At 38.5% G+C, this 14,615-nt stretch overlaps 1 protein-coding gene across 8 annotated transcripts in view; it reads left to right on the top strand.

Moving 5' to 3' along the window:
- Rapgef2 (Rap guanine nucleotide exchange factor 2) overlaps nucleotides 1–14,615 on the top strand; it is a 241,802-nt gene that overhangs the window by 41,808 nt on the left and 185,379 nt on the right. Inside the window, exon 1 of one of the 8 annotated variants that reach the window (XM_074041717.1) lies at nucleotides 7,558–7,773. The exons of the other annotated variants lie outside the window; for them this stretch is intronic. Coding sequence (XP_073897818.1) covers nucleotides 7,732–7,773 — 42 coding nt within the window. The 5' untranslated portion in view covers nucleotides 7,558–7,731. Of the gene's footprint in view, nucleotides 1–7,557; nucleotides 7,774–14,615 lie in introns of those variants that run through there. 8 annotated transcript variants of the gene reach the window in all.

Here is a 14,615-nt window from a genome sequence, read left to right as displayed (position 1 = left end):
AGGACAAGTAAGGTGAAGTTTTTCTTGACACGTATACTGACTGCCCCTACTACCTCACCTCCCACAATTACCTGAAATTGATCTTTGGTGTTTCTTCAAGAAAATATCTAGTCCTTAGAATAATTTGTAGGCTGTTCAAGGGAAAACACTATGCAAATTTGCTAGTAAAGGATTTTTAAATGAAATGGAGAATTAGCTGATCTTACATTAGAAGGATGAACACATGTCAGTGCTTGGCAGAATAAACAAAATTGCTGCTTAGTTATTATTTGAAGAAAAAGAATGGACTGTTTTAATTTGTAAAAAATGTTTCGATTTCCCAGTGCATAAATACTGGAGCCAGTAAGGATCTTTACATTGACTGACTGATTAGTTAAGGAATCTTACCTTTTGTGAGTTAACTTCTGAGTTTTCTTATAAAATTGGAATTGGACAGATAGATGCTTTCTGAGGACTTTTTTTTTTTTTAACCCTAGCATCTTAGGATTCTATAATCATTAGTATATGGTAATGTAATTTTAAATAAGCTATCTCCTAGCAGTCCAGAGGAGGTAATGCTTTCAGTGGGCTAATCCAGAATTATCTAGCTCTGTCAATCCAGAGTTAGAGAAGCAGGTAGGATTCAGTCCATTGGTGAAGTGGTGGGGAAATTTACTAGGTAGATGGGATTTGAGAAGGGCGGAAACTGATTTATTCTCCTCCCGACACAGCTCTCAAGTGCCCCTAGGAAGTGAGCAAGCACATTGTATTATTGCCTAACTCTTGTGTGTCTTGTGTTTCAAGCTTTTGAATTCCTTTCACTCATAAAGTTGTCTTTGTTTTTGGAGAATGCATACTTTTGGTATCACTGAACTCAGGTTACAGTCACTCCTTCTACTCATGCTGCGTTGGTTTCTTTCTTCCCCCCACACCCTCTTTCTTTTCTTTTTTTAAATTTTGATTGTCACAGAAATGGTGACTGCCTTAAGCACTTAAAAGCTGGAGTTTAGGGATGGAGTTTGGCTTTGTCAGTGTACTTGCTGAGTCCTGACTGAGCTGTCTGTGGATATAGGCAGCAGGGAAGTTAGTAATCAACTAAGGAGGTGGGAATTTAGAGATCTCTTGCTTCACATTCTTAAACACATTTGGAATCTGACGCTCAGAGAAAACTGGTGACTTGCTCATCTTCTCAGATAGGATTTGATTACAGATCTCAGTCAGATTCCTTTCTCTGTTCCCTAAGAATTTCATATTAGACCAGATGGGTGGAGACAGAAACTTTTGTTTTGATCAGAGTTGGTCTGAGGATTATCTGTGACCCATAGGTATATTGTGTGCCTAGGATTGATCAGTAGTGTGAGCTACTTTTATTAGCTTATATATTTAAAGCAATAGACTTCAGGTTTGAATCAATAGTATAATCTTTTAAAATTTGGGATTCAGAACATCTATAACTTCTACAGTTGTAAACCATAGAAATTAACAGGAAAGACTTTTAACTGGAGTGGGTGGCTACTGTGATTCTTAAATTGGGAATCAGGACAACCTGAAAATACAGTAAGGAGACAATGAGATTTTTAGGCTTACCAAAAGTGCACATAGGTGAGAAAAAGTTGAGAAACAGCACTTAGAGCCAATAAAGAATTTCATGTAGCAGTATTGATTGATCAGCTTCTTGCCCATGTATAAAATTTCCTTTTCCTTGTCTTGAAGATCGAAGAGGACTAGAATTTTCACATTTCTTCTTCCCTTTGGCTTTGAACAAAGGTGGGAGTGTTTATTGATCTAATTCTGTCTTGAGAAGAAATACAGTTAATGCAAAGAGATAATGTGCCTCTTTGTGAGAAGTTTCTAGGTAGGGGAACGTAAGTGATGTTACCTGTTTCTCCAGTTACACTGCAGTGGGCATTATTGTACTGTTCTCTACCTGAATCCTTTGGGAGACATTCCTAGAATTAGTTTGGCAGTAGTGCAGATGTGACAATTCTATAGTATGTCTTTTGATTCCTTCTCAAGCAAGGAACATTGCTGTTTTGAAAAATAAAGGCAGTGGATTAGCAAGTATAGTGGAGGTGAGGTGAGGTACTTTGTTGACTGACGGAGTGACTCAAGTGGTAGAGCTCGAAGCCCCCGGTAATGCCAAGGGGAAAAAAAAAAAAGAAATCCAATTGCACAGAATGGGAATTTAGTGATACCTTGCTTGATTAGAAGAATTACCTCAGAGGGACAGAGGTTAGTGGGTTCGCTTGTGAAAAGAGATTTCTGGTGTCTAGAATTAATGATTTATAGTGTAGCTAGAGAGTGGCTTGGGAATGTGTATTGGGCAAGAGACTTGATTACTCCAGGGCTCCATACAGGAGCCATTTCCCCCCACTTGGCAAGCAGCTTGGTTCATTGGCTATTTACTTTATTTGGCTGCTAAAGATTTGTGCATTGTTCATTCAAGGTGAAGAAAAGATATCGCTCAATTGTCCTTTGTTCACTGGACCTTAGTGATATCTATAAATGTCAGTAAACACTGGCAGATGCTGTTGACCATGAGGTTAGCACTGGCTTTGCCTTTTGTTTTAAGGCTCTCTGCTGACAATAGCTGAGTAAGTTTGAATGAAACTGCTGTGATAACAGTGAAACAGCTGGCCTGGAGGTGTGCTGTTCCAAGTGGTAGTTAAAAGAAGGCAAAAAATCCACCCAGCTAACTGGGTGGTTACTAAGCAATTTGGAGATGTTTTCATCCATCATTGTGGGATCCTCCTAAATGATGTGTTTATTGTGTTCTTAACTTTCTGATTTGGGAATCATAAGCCTGTGACTTTTACAATGGTTTCTAGGGTTTCCTTTGACTTGACTGTGTCTGTGAGCCAAGATGAATGTGTGGCTTTTTAAAAGGACATGCTTTTACACCACTAGAAGATTTGTTGCCCTTGTTAGCTGTAATGCATTTGTGAAGAGGGATTCTCCTGTTCTTCAGTACACTTTAAACCTTCTGTTGATGTGGTTTTCCTTGTCTGTCAGAATGCCAGCTTTCTCATTTGGGCTTTTAAAAAGAGCCCCAGTTTATCTCTGTTGCTAGCATTTCATTGTTAAGGAAAGGATTGCCCTTCTCATGAAAATCTCTTGAGTGACTCAAATGATTTTACTTGGTTTCTTCTCCTTTTGTGACAGTAGCAGGCAGGTTGGATTGTGTGGAATGGGACAGGTGGGAGTGGTAGCCACCTGTGAATGAATGTCTGTAGACGCTCTAGCTTGTGGTTATTTCCCCCAATCATGTTTGAAAATCAAGTATTTGTTATTTCTGAGTTATATTAAAAGTTTATGGGGTTGGGGAAATGGCTAACCTAACCAGCATGAAGCCTTGAGTTCAAATGCCACCCCCCACTCCAAAAAAAAAGTTTAGAACGTTCTCTTTTTAAAGGAGGTAAATCCTTAACTAGAAAGTTTTAATAATTTTTAATCTTAAGAGTATCTGAGACTGGGTACATGGCTTAAATGAGTCCAATCCCTAGTACCACCAAAAAACAAACAAAAAAGTTTATCTGTGTTGCATTTTTGCCCAAAGTGAAAAGGAAGAAAATTCCTTCTTACTGTCTTTCAGCTACCTGTGCCCCCCCCCCCCCCCCCCCCCCGTAAACTCCAGGAACTGCAGTTCAGTGGCTCTTCAGTTTTCATTGTTCTTACGTGGCAAAGCATTATTAGGTATAAATATAGATCTTGACTGTATTGGAACAAAAAACAAAGACAGGCATGCTCTTTCCCTTTGCTTCTCCAGGTATCCTGGACCTAGAAGGACTTCAAGATTAGCCAGTTAACCTCCCATCCTCTGTGGAATACTACCGAACTGTGTTGACAGCACTTTAAATGTTGTCGGAGGTCATTTCAACAGTTTCTACCTAAATTTCTTTGGTTTTAAGTACCTGATACCTATCATTTACAAGGTTTCTTTTTGAATGTTCTCTTCTTTTTGGGCAGCAAGTAACTAATTACCAGAAACAATCCTTGAGGGTTTTGAACAAGACAATGCAACAACAACAACAAAATTCAGAGATGAGTGTAGATACTTACTCAGGAGATCATCCAAAGTATGTTGAAAAGCCCTGCTCGGGTGTGGCTTATGTAATCCTTTTTTTTTCTTCTTTAAAAAATTGAGGTTTTGATGATCCAACCCAGGGTTTCTTGCATCCTAGTCAAGTTCTCTACCACTAAATTACACCCCCTAGCTCTTAAGTCTGTTTAATTTGCTCCATTTGTGCAATAATAATTTAATCTTATTGAGGACGTATGAAATTTTCCTAGCAGTATCTTTTGAATTAAGCCATGGAACTTGAAGAAACCAGAGATCACCCTTGCCCATCTTGCTAGAAACCCTTATTCAAGTTGCAGTTTTATTTGGCTTTTTTTGGGGGGGTTCAATTTGAATTGAATGAACAATAGCAGCACTGTGTAATGGCCAGTGTTTAAGTGTGCTGCATACCTTATTTTGTGGTGTCTTCCCAGAACAGTATATAAGCTGTAGGTGTGACCCTGGACTTGCTAATGATGAGATGCAGGTTAGAGATGTGTGCAGTTCTGGTGTGTCACAGTGAGTGGAGAATTTCACTTAGGTCCAGTGCCCAAATACTGCTCTCACTTGTCTCTGCTACTACCACTTCTTGTCATTGCAGTGTCTATTTGCAGTCACTTTTTTTTCCTGGCTCAGGCAGCCGTTGACATTTCACACTTGCTTCTTTCATTACAGAAAGAAGAATTCATAAACTCAGGTCTACTGTATGGCAGATACGGCCAGGCTTTGTTATTCTCTTAAGAAAAATGAGTTGTCAGAATCTCCATGGGGAAAATTCTTTTCTTTTGGTTTCAATCCTCATAATCTTACAGATACTTTCAGGAAGAGTGCCCAGAGTGGGTATTTTTTTGTTGTTAGAGGTTTTCTTTTTTTTTTTTTTTTTTTTTTGTTTTCAGTGGTGCCAGGAATGGAACTTAGGGCCTAGTGCATGCTAGGCAAGTACTCTGCCACTGAGCCATACCCCCAGCCCACTCCAAGAGGTCTATTAAGAGTACTCAATCAAGTTTGGTTACTGAAAAAGAGTGTAAATATTGTGACCAGTTAAATTTCAGCGGCACTTTGTTTTTCACTCTTCAAAATCACTGTGATCTTTACTTCAAGAGGATAATGTGCATTGACTACTTGGGACACCATTTATTCATCAGCCCTCAGCAGTTTCTGTGATGTATTTTGCCCTGGTTATGTACTTTCTCATGCCCTGCCCAGTTCTCCTCCCCTCCCCAGTTTACAGAATATAAAATTTCCACATTTCATTAAAGTGTAGAATTGGTTTTAAGTGGTTTGAGTGTGAATGTAAGGACAGAGCAGCATCTGTACAGATGGAGCAGCTGCCTCCTTTTTCTCTGCTCAGGAGGAACACTTGTGGAGATGATCAGGTGAGGATTCTGTGGGAAAGTGTGAGCTGTTGTAACACAGGTGTGTTAACCTTCCTTCAACCGGCCACTTACCAGTTAGGATGGAGGAGCCGTTTTAACTTTACAGGACTAAATGTGAAATGTGATAATGAACTCATTAATTGCACACTTACTGTTTTTCAGTCTAATGGGATTATATCAAGGAACTACCTTCCTTCAGCATTAATGTAATGTATTCTAATTACGAAAAGGCATTCTGTCAAGTATACTTTAGACAGACACAAGTCTTCTCATTTTCAATTCTTATTTTTATGAAATTTACCTTTTACCAGTTGAGTAGTTTCTCATTCATTCCTGGTGGTTGTGGTCTTATCTGAAGTGCTGACAGCAGCTAACATTGAGAGACAGCCAGGCACCGAGCTTCCGCCTGATGTTTTATTGTATTCAGCTCCCTTCCAAACCCCAAACATCCCTCTGCTTCATTCTACCCATGAGGATTGGTGAACTTGTCCGATGTCAGATGCTAGCAAATGCTAGAACCAAGCCTAAAGGCTATTTCATTCTGACCTTAAATTCCTGCAACTCAGAGATGCCCTTGGGTGTGTTGGGACTGTGTTACCATTTTCACTAGCAAATGTGTAGAAAGTGCACTTCAAGTTTGCTACTTTGCCATTCAGAGTTGAGATGAGAGGCAGGTGTGTTTCCTTAATATGATACACAATTTATCTGTTTCTATGTAGGAAGTGTGTGGGTGAATGGCTGCTACTTTGTGCTTTAATGGAACCACTCCAGGAGGTCCTGGAGATGATTTAAGTAGGTTTGTAATGTATTCTCTATCTATGTGAGCTGGGTGGCATCTTTTCCTCTCTTTCATAATGAAGCTTTTGAGTATAAGGCAGGAACTCAATAAAGTGAAGTTTACTGGGCCATGGTAAGGTTTCAAAGGTAAAATCACTAGTAATTTCTTCTGTATTTTGGTCTACTTACCTTTCCAGTCTCCTGTTAATTCCTTGAGAACAAATATTTGGAACTCATTGTCCTGAAAGTCCTTTAAAGTTACAGGTTTTGAATACATAGTCTTTTTTTTTTTTTTTTTAAGAGGGCCTGGGATTTAAACTCAGGGCTTTGTGCTTGCAAAGCAGGCACTCTACCACTCAAATCACACCTTCAGCCCATTTTGCTCTGGTTATTTGCACAGGTTGGCCGTGAGTGGCGATCCTCCTGATCTTTAGGTGTGAGCCACTGGTGCCCAGTAATACGTAGTTTTTTAACTGCTTTTGATTAAAGATGATATGAGAACTTACATAGGAGAGAAAAGTATGGCAACTTGAATGAGGACCTTATTTCATGTTGTGTGGTCAAAAATCTTGCATATAATTATAAATAAATGGTTGCTGTACAGCCTTCTAAAACATTTTGAGATATATGTACGAATTTGTTTTTAAAACATTTTGAGATATATGTATGAATTTGTTTTCAGGAGTTGATCAATGCGGATTAAAAATCGTTAGTAAAATTGAATTCTAATGAATTTTTTCTGAGATAAATGGTTTTAGAAAGACTGAAATTAGAACATATGTTAAATGTATTTGGAGGTAATTTTCTTTAAGAATAGTTAAATTATGTTTTCAAATCTTGCATCATTTGTAATATGTGTTTTTCTTTCTGTGAAACTGTTGAGTTGAAAAATTTAGACTGAAGGCAATCACGATGATTTGTTAATCATTGCTATACATACTTGTTTATCTTCCGTATGATTTAAATTTTCACACCTGATGTAGTTGACTTTAATAAGCAAATCAACAGTGGTGTGATACCTTTTGAAGAATCTAATGGTTGCTTTTAATAGCGTTCCTACTGTTCTTTGGACAGCATTAGTAATTTAGATTATCTCCTAGATGTATTTTATGCCTTTAAACTCTTTTGGAGCACACATTAAAAATTCTGGAGAGAAAAATGCTGAGAACATGACTCACAGTCAACTGTAAACTTTCTATTTTGCTCATTTAAATGCGTCTCTAACTTTTTTTTTGGCAGTGCCGAGAGCCTTGCATTTGCTAGGTAGGCACTCCCCCACTTGAGCCAAGCCTTCAGCTTACAAAGTTTTAAGTCGTTATTAAAAATCTTGGTATCTATATTGAAACAAGTCATCTATGATAACTGCTGTCGTTATTAGAAAATAATTTGCAGTCTCCAGGGAAGCATGCTCTTGAGTTTTTACACTTAGAATCCAGATTTGTTGTATATGTTACTGATTTGGATTACAGGACCTACCTCATCCCGTCCACATCTGTGAGCTACAGCTGTCAGAATAGCGCGTAGGGGTCTTGCTGCATCTTCATGACAGCCCATCACCATTGTTCCCAGGGACCTGAATCTCAGGTGAAGTAACTCGTCCACACTCATAAAGCATGTACTGAGTTAGAGCTGTAGGTGCTAAAACACAAAATCTTTTGCCCATTGTGCTAGCCTGCAGGTTAGTCAAATACATTCAGTATTCTTTTTGTTATAATATTCTCCCCTATCAGATAACCCAGGGATGGAAAGAGTTTAGGCAGTAGAGTATAACCTAGAATCTTTTTTTTTTTTTTTTTTTTGGTGGGCAAGGGGCAGTACTGGAGTTTGAACTCAGGGCCTCAAACTTGGTAGGCAGGTGCTATACAGCTTGAGCCATACCTCCAGGACTTTTTGCTTTTGCTATTTTCTTTTCTTTTTCTTTTTTGAACAGAGTCTCGAGTTTTGGGCAGCCTGGACTTCGATCCTCCTACCTTTTCTTCTTGCATAGCTAGGTTACAGGTGTGGACCCCTTCTTCCCCTACCTCCAGCTTTTTGTTGGTTGGGATGGGGTCTTGGTAAATTTTTGCCCTAGGACTGCAGTCCTCCCAATCTCTGCTTTCTGAGTATCTGGGATTACAGATTTGAACCACTGTGCCTGGCTTAGAATCTTCTTTTTGTTATGAAGTACTTTCTTCCAAGTGGGAATCATTTCTGATGATGACTGCATCTCATTCTGGGGTGTATAAATGGCTGAATTTTTTTCTTCTTCTTTTTGGTGTTGTACCATACTCTTCCAGTAAAGATAACTACAGGGTGTTTATCCTGAAACTATGAGAAGGTTTGAAGCAAATGGTTCAGTTATTTCTAGAGTGAGAATAGTTTTTCCTATTCCAATAATTTTGGAATTTTGGAATCTCACCTATTTTACACATTTCTAAAATTATGGTAATTGTGGAAGATTTCCCAAGCTGTCAGTAGTATCCTGAACATCCTTCACATAATGATGATCATGGAGACACTATTTTGTTATGATGTGAAAACATTAAATGCTAAGTAAGTATTTTGTCTTGATGTGGAATTAGATGAGGTTCCTGTGGATGCTTTTTTTTGGGGGGGGGGAGAGTGGGGAACTGGTTATTTATATTGATAGAATAAAGCAAATAAAGATTATAAAAGCTCAATGAAAATACAAATTTGAATCATGTCAATTTTTACATTATTGTAGAAAATAATTTAGACTTACATTCAAAAATAAAAGATCTAATTAAAAATGATGCTCACCCTACTTAAATACAATAAATTAAATCAGGTTAATGGCAGTTAGACATGTCAGAAACTGTTCAGTTAATCTCAAGTGATTTGGTAGGTAATAAAAATTAAAATTACCTGTTCCAGTGGATTGGAAGAAACATTTAATTCACTGACTTAACACATTGACTTAGAGGCTTACTGTATGCCAGCAGTTGTGTAGTTGCAAATGCTGCCAAGAAGGGCATACTGAAAGGTCATAGAGGATCTGAAACACAGGGGTTGGTTGCAGCATCAGGCATCAGGGCAGGCATGGGGGGATGAGTGTGAGGCGGTGTAGTGCATGGTAAGATGTGGGGAGTTAGGCTTGAAACTTGCCATTTGCTTCAGTGTAATTAGTACCACTGATTGGTTGTTTCGAGGTAATTAATAGTATGTACATGATGACTTAAGGTCTCTTTTTAAAGTGGTATATTATGATTGTACTTATTTTCATTCCGAATCCACTGCTACCGAGCATGGCCTTACTTTTAGTTTTCTGGAAAGGTGATTGCTGAAAGGCTGTACTGTAGGTGAAGCGTCGGTTTTAAGATAACTGTAATGCTACCACTATTGCTGGTTTTTGTTGTTTTCTTTTCCCTTTTCCTTTTTCTTTACTAAAAAGGAGAGAAAGGGGGAGAGAGAGGAGGAAAGAATATAAATGATACAAGAATATGAATTTGATAAGTGGATATGAAGCTATCTCATTTGAAAGTTCTGCTGTGGCAGATGTAAAATAATCTTGCTTATTACGGAGTTTGTGTGTATTCGTGTGGATAGCAGTTCAGAAACTTTGATCTCTTCCCCTTTGGTGATTATTAGATGTGAATTATGCACATGTGGAGTTGCAGACATTAATCAGAGTTGATGGATGTAGGACAAGTAGCACAATGTTTGCCATATAATATGTAATTGTTACTATTTACAGGTAAGTTACCTTTCATATAACTTTAGTGAAACCATACTGGAAATGGCTTAAATAATGGTTTGGAACAATAGGCTTGAAACCAGTAGTTTGGTTTGATAGATTACTAAGCTATTGACATGACATCTCTACAAAAATAATAAATTGGGCCCAGTATCAAAACAGTAAACTGAACCCCATAATCATAAACATACAGATGCCCAGTGTATTTTATGACTTAGCGCAGTTTGCTGTTTTTATATTAAAGAAAAACAAAGTGCTAAAATGTCACAAGCACACAGAATTGTACAACCAACCAGCCACACGAAAAAAACCCCAAGTATATCCCTGCTGAAAATCTGTAATGTGCCCCCCCAGATCTTCAATATTGGAATATATTCAGCAACCTTTTAAAAAGTTCACATAAAGAGTCTTCTGTGTTTCTTGAAGGAATTCTCCTCCCTCCACCCCCTTAGGAGAGAAAGGGAAAGGTCTGTGGGATAAGCATATTTAATATGATAGCAGTTGACCAAAACCAGCTGTGAGTAATTGTCTCTGATACTTGATTTCCAGCTGTTCTGTTGAACTGTTATAGGCTCTCAAGGTATTTGGGTATTAATTAAATGATGACTCACTATAAACAGGTTCTGTGTAAAATAATAGTGGACAAAATATATTAAAATGGGTCACTTGGTGCATAGTTTTAATGTTTTCTGCTGTAACTGTTAAAGTCAGCCCATTTTTATTTTAGAGGAAAACAGATGTTTGGCAGTAACTTTCTATACATTTTGTCTATATATACATAAATAGAATTATAAATCTCTTTGCCTAAGATTGTATTTTTTGATTTTTTAAATATTTAAAATTTTATTTTAAAGAGAGTTTTATTTTAGGAGGGGGAGGTTTTTTTTTTTTTTTTTTTTTTGGCACTGCGGTTTTGAATTCAGGGCCTCAAGCTTGCCAGGCAGGTGCTCTAACCACTGAACCACTCCCCAGCCTAAATTTTTAAATTAATACAGATTAATTGTACATAATTAGGGGTATGCCTAAGAGTTTTTGAAGTCAGGAAGAATTCATGTCAGATTGAATATAGAGCGGGTGTTTTATTTTAGCACGTTGGATAGTGAATATCTTATCGAATTGTGTAAACAGTGGGTATTTTGGAAAATTTGAAAAAAAATCACAGGTGATAAAAGAAAGAAATTATAAATAAAGTAATTGAAGAATGAAATTAGTAGTAGGACCTGGTCAAATGTGGATCAGTGCTCTTTATGATATAAGGAAAGAGCGCAGAGCCATAAATCCAAACCCAGTCCTGAGAGGGCCAGCAGTAGCAGGGTGGTGGAGGCTGCTGGACTGGAAGGAAGATGTGTTTGTTTTGTAGATAATAAATACTGGCCCCATGGGCATTCTTACTTATCTCTGTGGTGGCTTTGGGTCTCATTGCTTTGTTAGTTCTCTGGACCTCTGCACCAGTCAAACTAGAGAAGTTAGTTGAGCTGTTTGCTACAAAGCTTCCTGCCACTCAGGTTCCAGAATGCAACAGTTTCCTAGGGTTATAAGGAGTAAAGAGGGGTACAGTTATGTTTGCTGAGTGGTGTCTGTGTTGTCTTGTGCCCATGGATATTTTTTGTATGCATTAAAAAGCCAACAAAACCTTGAAGAGATGCCACGTTCTTTATGATGAGGCTGAACAAATGCTGCAGAGGCTGGGGAGGGGAGAGCATGATGGAGTGGCCTGAAAGGTTTCTTGGAGGCTGTGAGTTGGACATGCCCCAAGATGGAGTGGGTTGGGAATGCCCCAAGGCAGAGGTAGCTGCTTCCTAAGGCCTGCTGGGAATAGAGAGAGCAGAGCCACTCTGGGAGAGGCTGGAGTTCATTCAGACCCGGGCTGGGGGAAGCCTGCGTGACAGGTGAAATTGGTGATGGTGGGAGCATTTCTGCGACAGAGGCAAACACCCAGAACACTGCTTTGTGTCCCTTATTTTGCTTATGTAATAGAACACACAAAAGGAGAGTGCTGAAACTGTCCATGCCATTGAAGATTGATGAAAAGCACCCGCTGGGGATGTAATAGGACTTCAGAAAACTTATTAAATGTGAGGAAACAAAACCAAACCAAGAGTTGTTCCAAGTAGGAACTTCCCTTGAAGCTAGCTTAGAGCCCTCACGGGAGGAGCAGGCACTTGGGCCTGCAGCTGTAAAGAGGAAAGCTGACAGCCTGGTGCTCCAGTGTTTGGTGTCCTTCCCTTTGTGGACTTGCTTCCTGCTCATTAGTAGCTAACATTTTTTTCCACTGTATCTAATCTTCTTCCTGATAGACTGTCATATCCAAGGACAATGATTTTTGTCTGTTTGTATGCTACTGTATTCCTAGCAGCTTAAATACTGTTAATTCTTGGCATGTGGGAAAAGAAAAATAAATTTGCCTTAAAGAGATCATTGGTGATCTTAGAGAAGGGAGTTTGAGTAAATTGAAGGGCAGAGATCAAATTACAGTAACTGGATCATTGGGAAATGTGCAAACGCAAGCTCCTCTCATTCTACTTGGCAGGCAGCAGAACAGAAACTGCAGCAGTAAACAGTGTTTCCAAGGTGGGAACTTGTGAATTGTAAGAGAATTGGAAATGATGTAGACACACAGTTGGTTATTATGTCATGGGCAATTCTGTATGCTTGAATGACTTAACAGGTTTCAGAAAATGCATATCGAAAAGGTGATAAAGAAGAAAAAGCACTCATTCTAGATGTTCTTTAGTATGTAAAATTTTCATTTTTACTCAGGGAAATAATAGTGAATTCTTTGAGGGGAGGAGTGAGGAGGAGTTTACTTGTCTATCAGACATTTTTTTTCTTGCAGTTCAGGTTTTAGCCAAATCTTTTACTTCCCAGGTAGTCTGTTTTTGGGGGTAACACTTGCATATTTGGTGCAACCCTCACTGGCATGACAAAGTAAGGGTTTGTAAAGGTTACGTGAAGTTTACATAATGTGGGTATTATTTTCTCTTTTAAAAGATAAATCCCTCATTCCAGAAGGGGAAATACAATAGGTAAGTATTTATTTACCTTAAGTTTAAGCGGGGTTGAAATGACACGTTAGCATAAGTAGCTTAATGTGGTAGATTGCTTCTGTAATTATTAATGGTTATTAATGGCTGAATTGAGCTGACAGGCATTACCTCATGTGCTTGCCTTTTATGGTGCGAACACTAGTGTTTATTCTCAGCAAATGTAACTAAGTCACCATGTTGTTCACTAGTGTCTTGAACTTATTCTTCCTATCTAGCCGAAATAAATATCTTCTGACTGACAGCTCTTCAACGTCCCTCCCCCACCCCTTCTCTCTCTGTTTTTATGAGTTTAACTTGTTTTAGATTCCACACTATAAAAGCCAGATCACGCACTATTTGGCTTTCCTGGCCTGACTTGTTTCACTTAGCATAATATGCTCCAGGTGATTATCCACGCTGCTGCGAATGGCAGAATTTTCTCCTTTTTCATGCTGAATAGTATTTTATTCTCTCTGTGTGTATCACTTTGTCCATTCACCTGCTGATGGACACTTAGGTTGCTTCCATTTCTTGGCCACTGCGAGTAGTGCTGCAGTGAACCCGGGAGAGCAGATGTCTCTTCAACAAACCGGTCTCATTTCCTTTTGATGAACACCCAGGGGTGGGAATGCTGGGTCATACAGTATTGCTGGTTTTCCGGCTTTCAAGAACCTTCCCAATGTTGTCCATAATGGCTGTATAATTTACATTCCCACCAGCAGTGTATAAGACTTTCTTTCCTTTTGTCCATGTCCTTGTTAGCACCCGTTATCTTTCTGTCCTAACAAGTATGAAGTGATGATCTTACTGTGGCTTTAATATGCATTTCCCTAATGACTATAATGATACCATTCTTTGAAATTCCTGTTAGCTATTTTTATGCTTTCTTTTGAGAAATATGTATTCAGGTCTTTTGCTCATCTTTAATGTTTTTGTTTTTGTTACTGAGTTGAGTTTCTGACCTAGTTTTGGATGCTAAGCCCTTATAAGATGTGTGAGTTACCAGTTTCTTTCTACTGGGAAGCTCCCTGTTCACTCTTTCAACTGTTTCCTTTGCTTTTGTTTGGGGTTCCCATTGATCTACTTTGGCTTTTGTTACCAAGCCTTGCTGGTGGTGGTGGTGGCATATCCACAGAGTCTTTGTTCAGACCAGTGTCAGGAAGCTTTTCTCTTGGTTTTTCTTCTAATGGTTTTATAGTTGCAGGTTTTATTTTGAGTCTTTTATCCATTTGTGTATGATAAGAGTCTATTTCATTTCTCTGCATGTGAATATCCAATTTTTCCAGTACCTTTTATCCCATTGTGTGTTCTTGGCACCTTTGTTATAAATCATTGTACCAATAACACACAGATTTAATTCTAGGCTTTTTGCTGTATTGAACTGTGTGCTTCTTAAGCTATTATTGTAGTTGTAGCAGTGTATGTTACTTTAAGATCTATACGCTATCTAACAAAAATAAAAGATAAAATCCTGTTCCAAGTATGTTGTAGGAGGTCTCTGCAGTCTGACACATTTATCAGATGAATTTTGTCAGAGAATTAAATTGACACCTCCTTCACTCTGTGGCACCCTTCTCCCATAGATCTCCATTAAAAAAATCAGTAATCATGGTAGCTGGCCCTCAGAGAAAAAAAGTACCTAGTACGTGCCAAGGCACTGTTGAAGCACTTGGTAAATCTTAACTTAAACCCTACTGTTATCCTGT

Source organism: Castor canadensis, chromosome 9, assembly GCF_047511655.1.
Source record: "Castor canadensis chromosome 9, mCasCan1.hap1v2, whole genome shotgun sequence".
NCBI classification, from domain to species: Eukaryota; Metazoa; Chordata; class Mammalia; order Rodentia; family Castoridae; genus Castor; species Castor canadensis.
The sequence above is the reverse complement of the archived record's forward strand: the minus strand, read 5'-3'. Positions and strand labels throughout refer to the sequence as shown.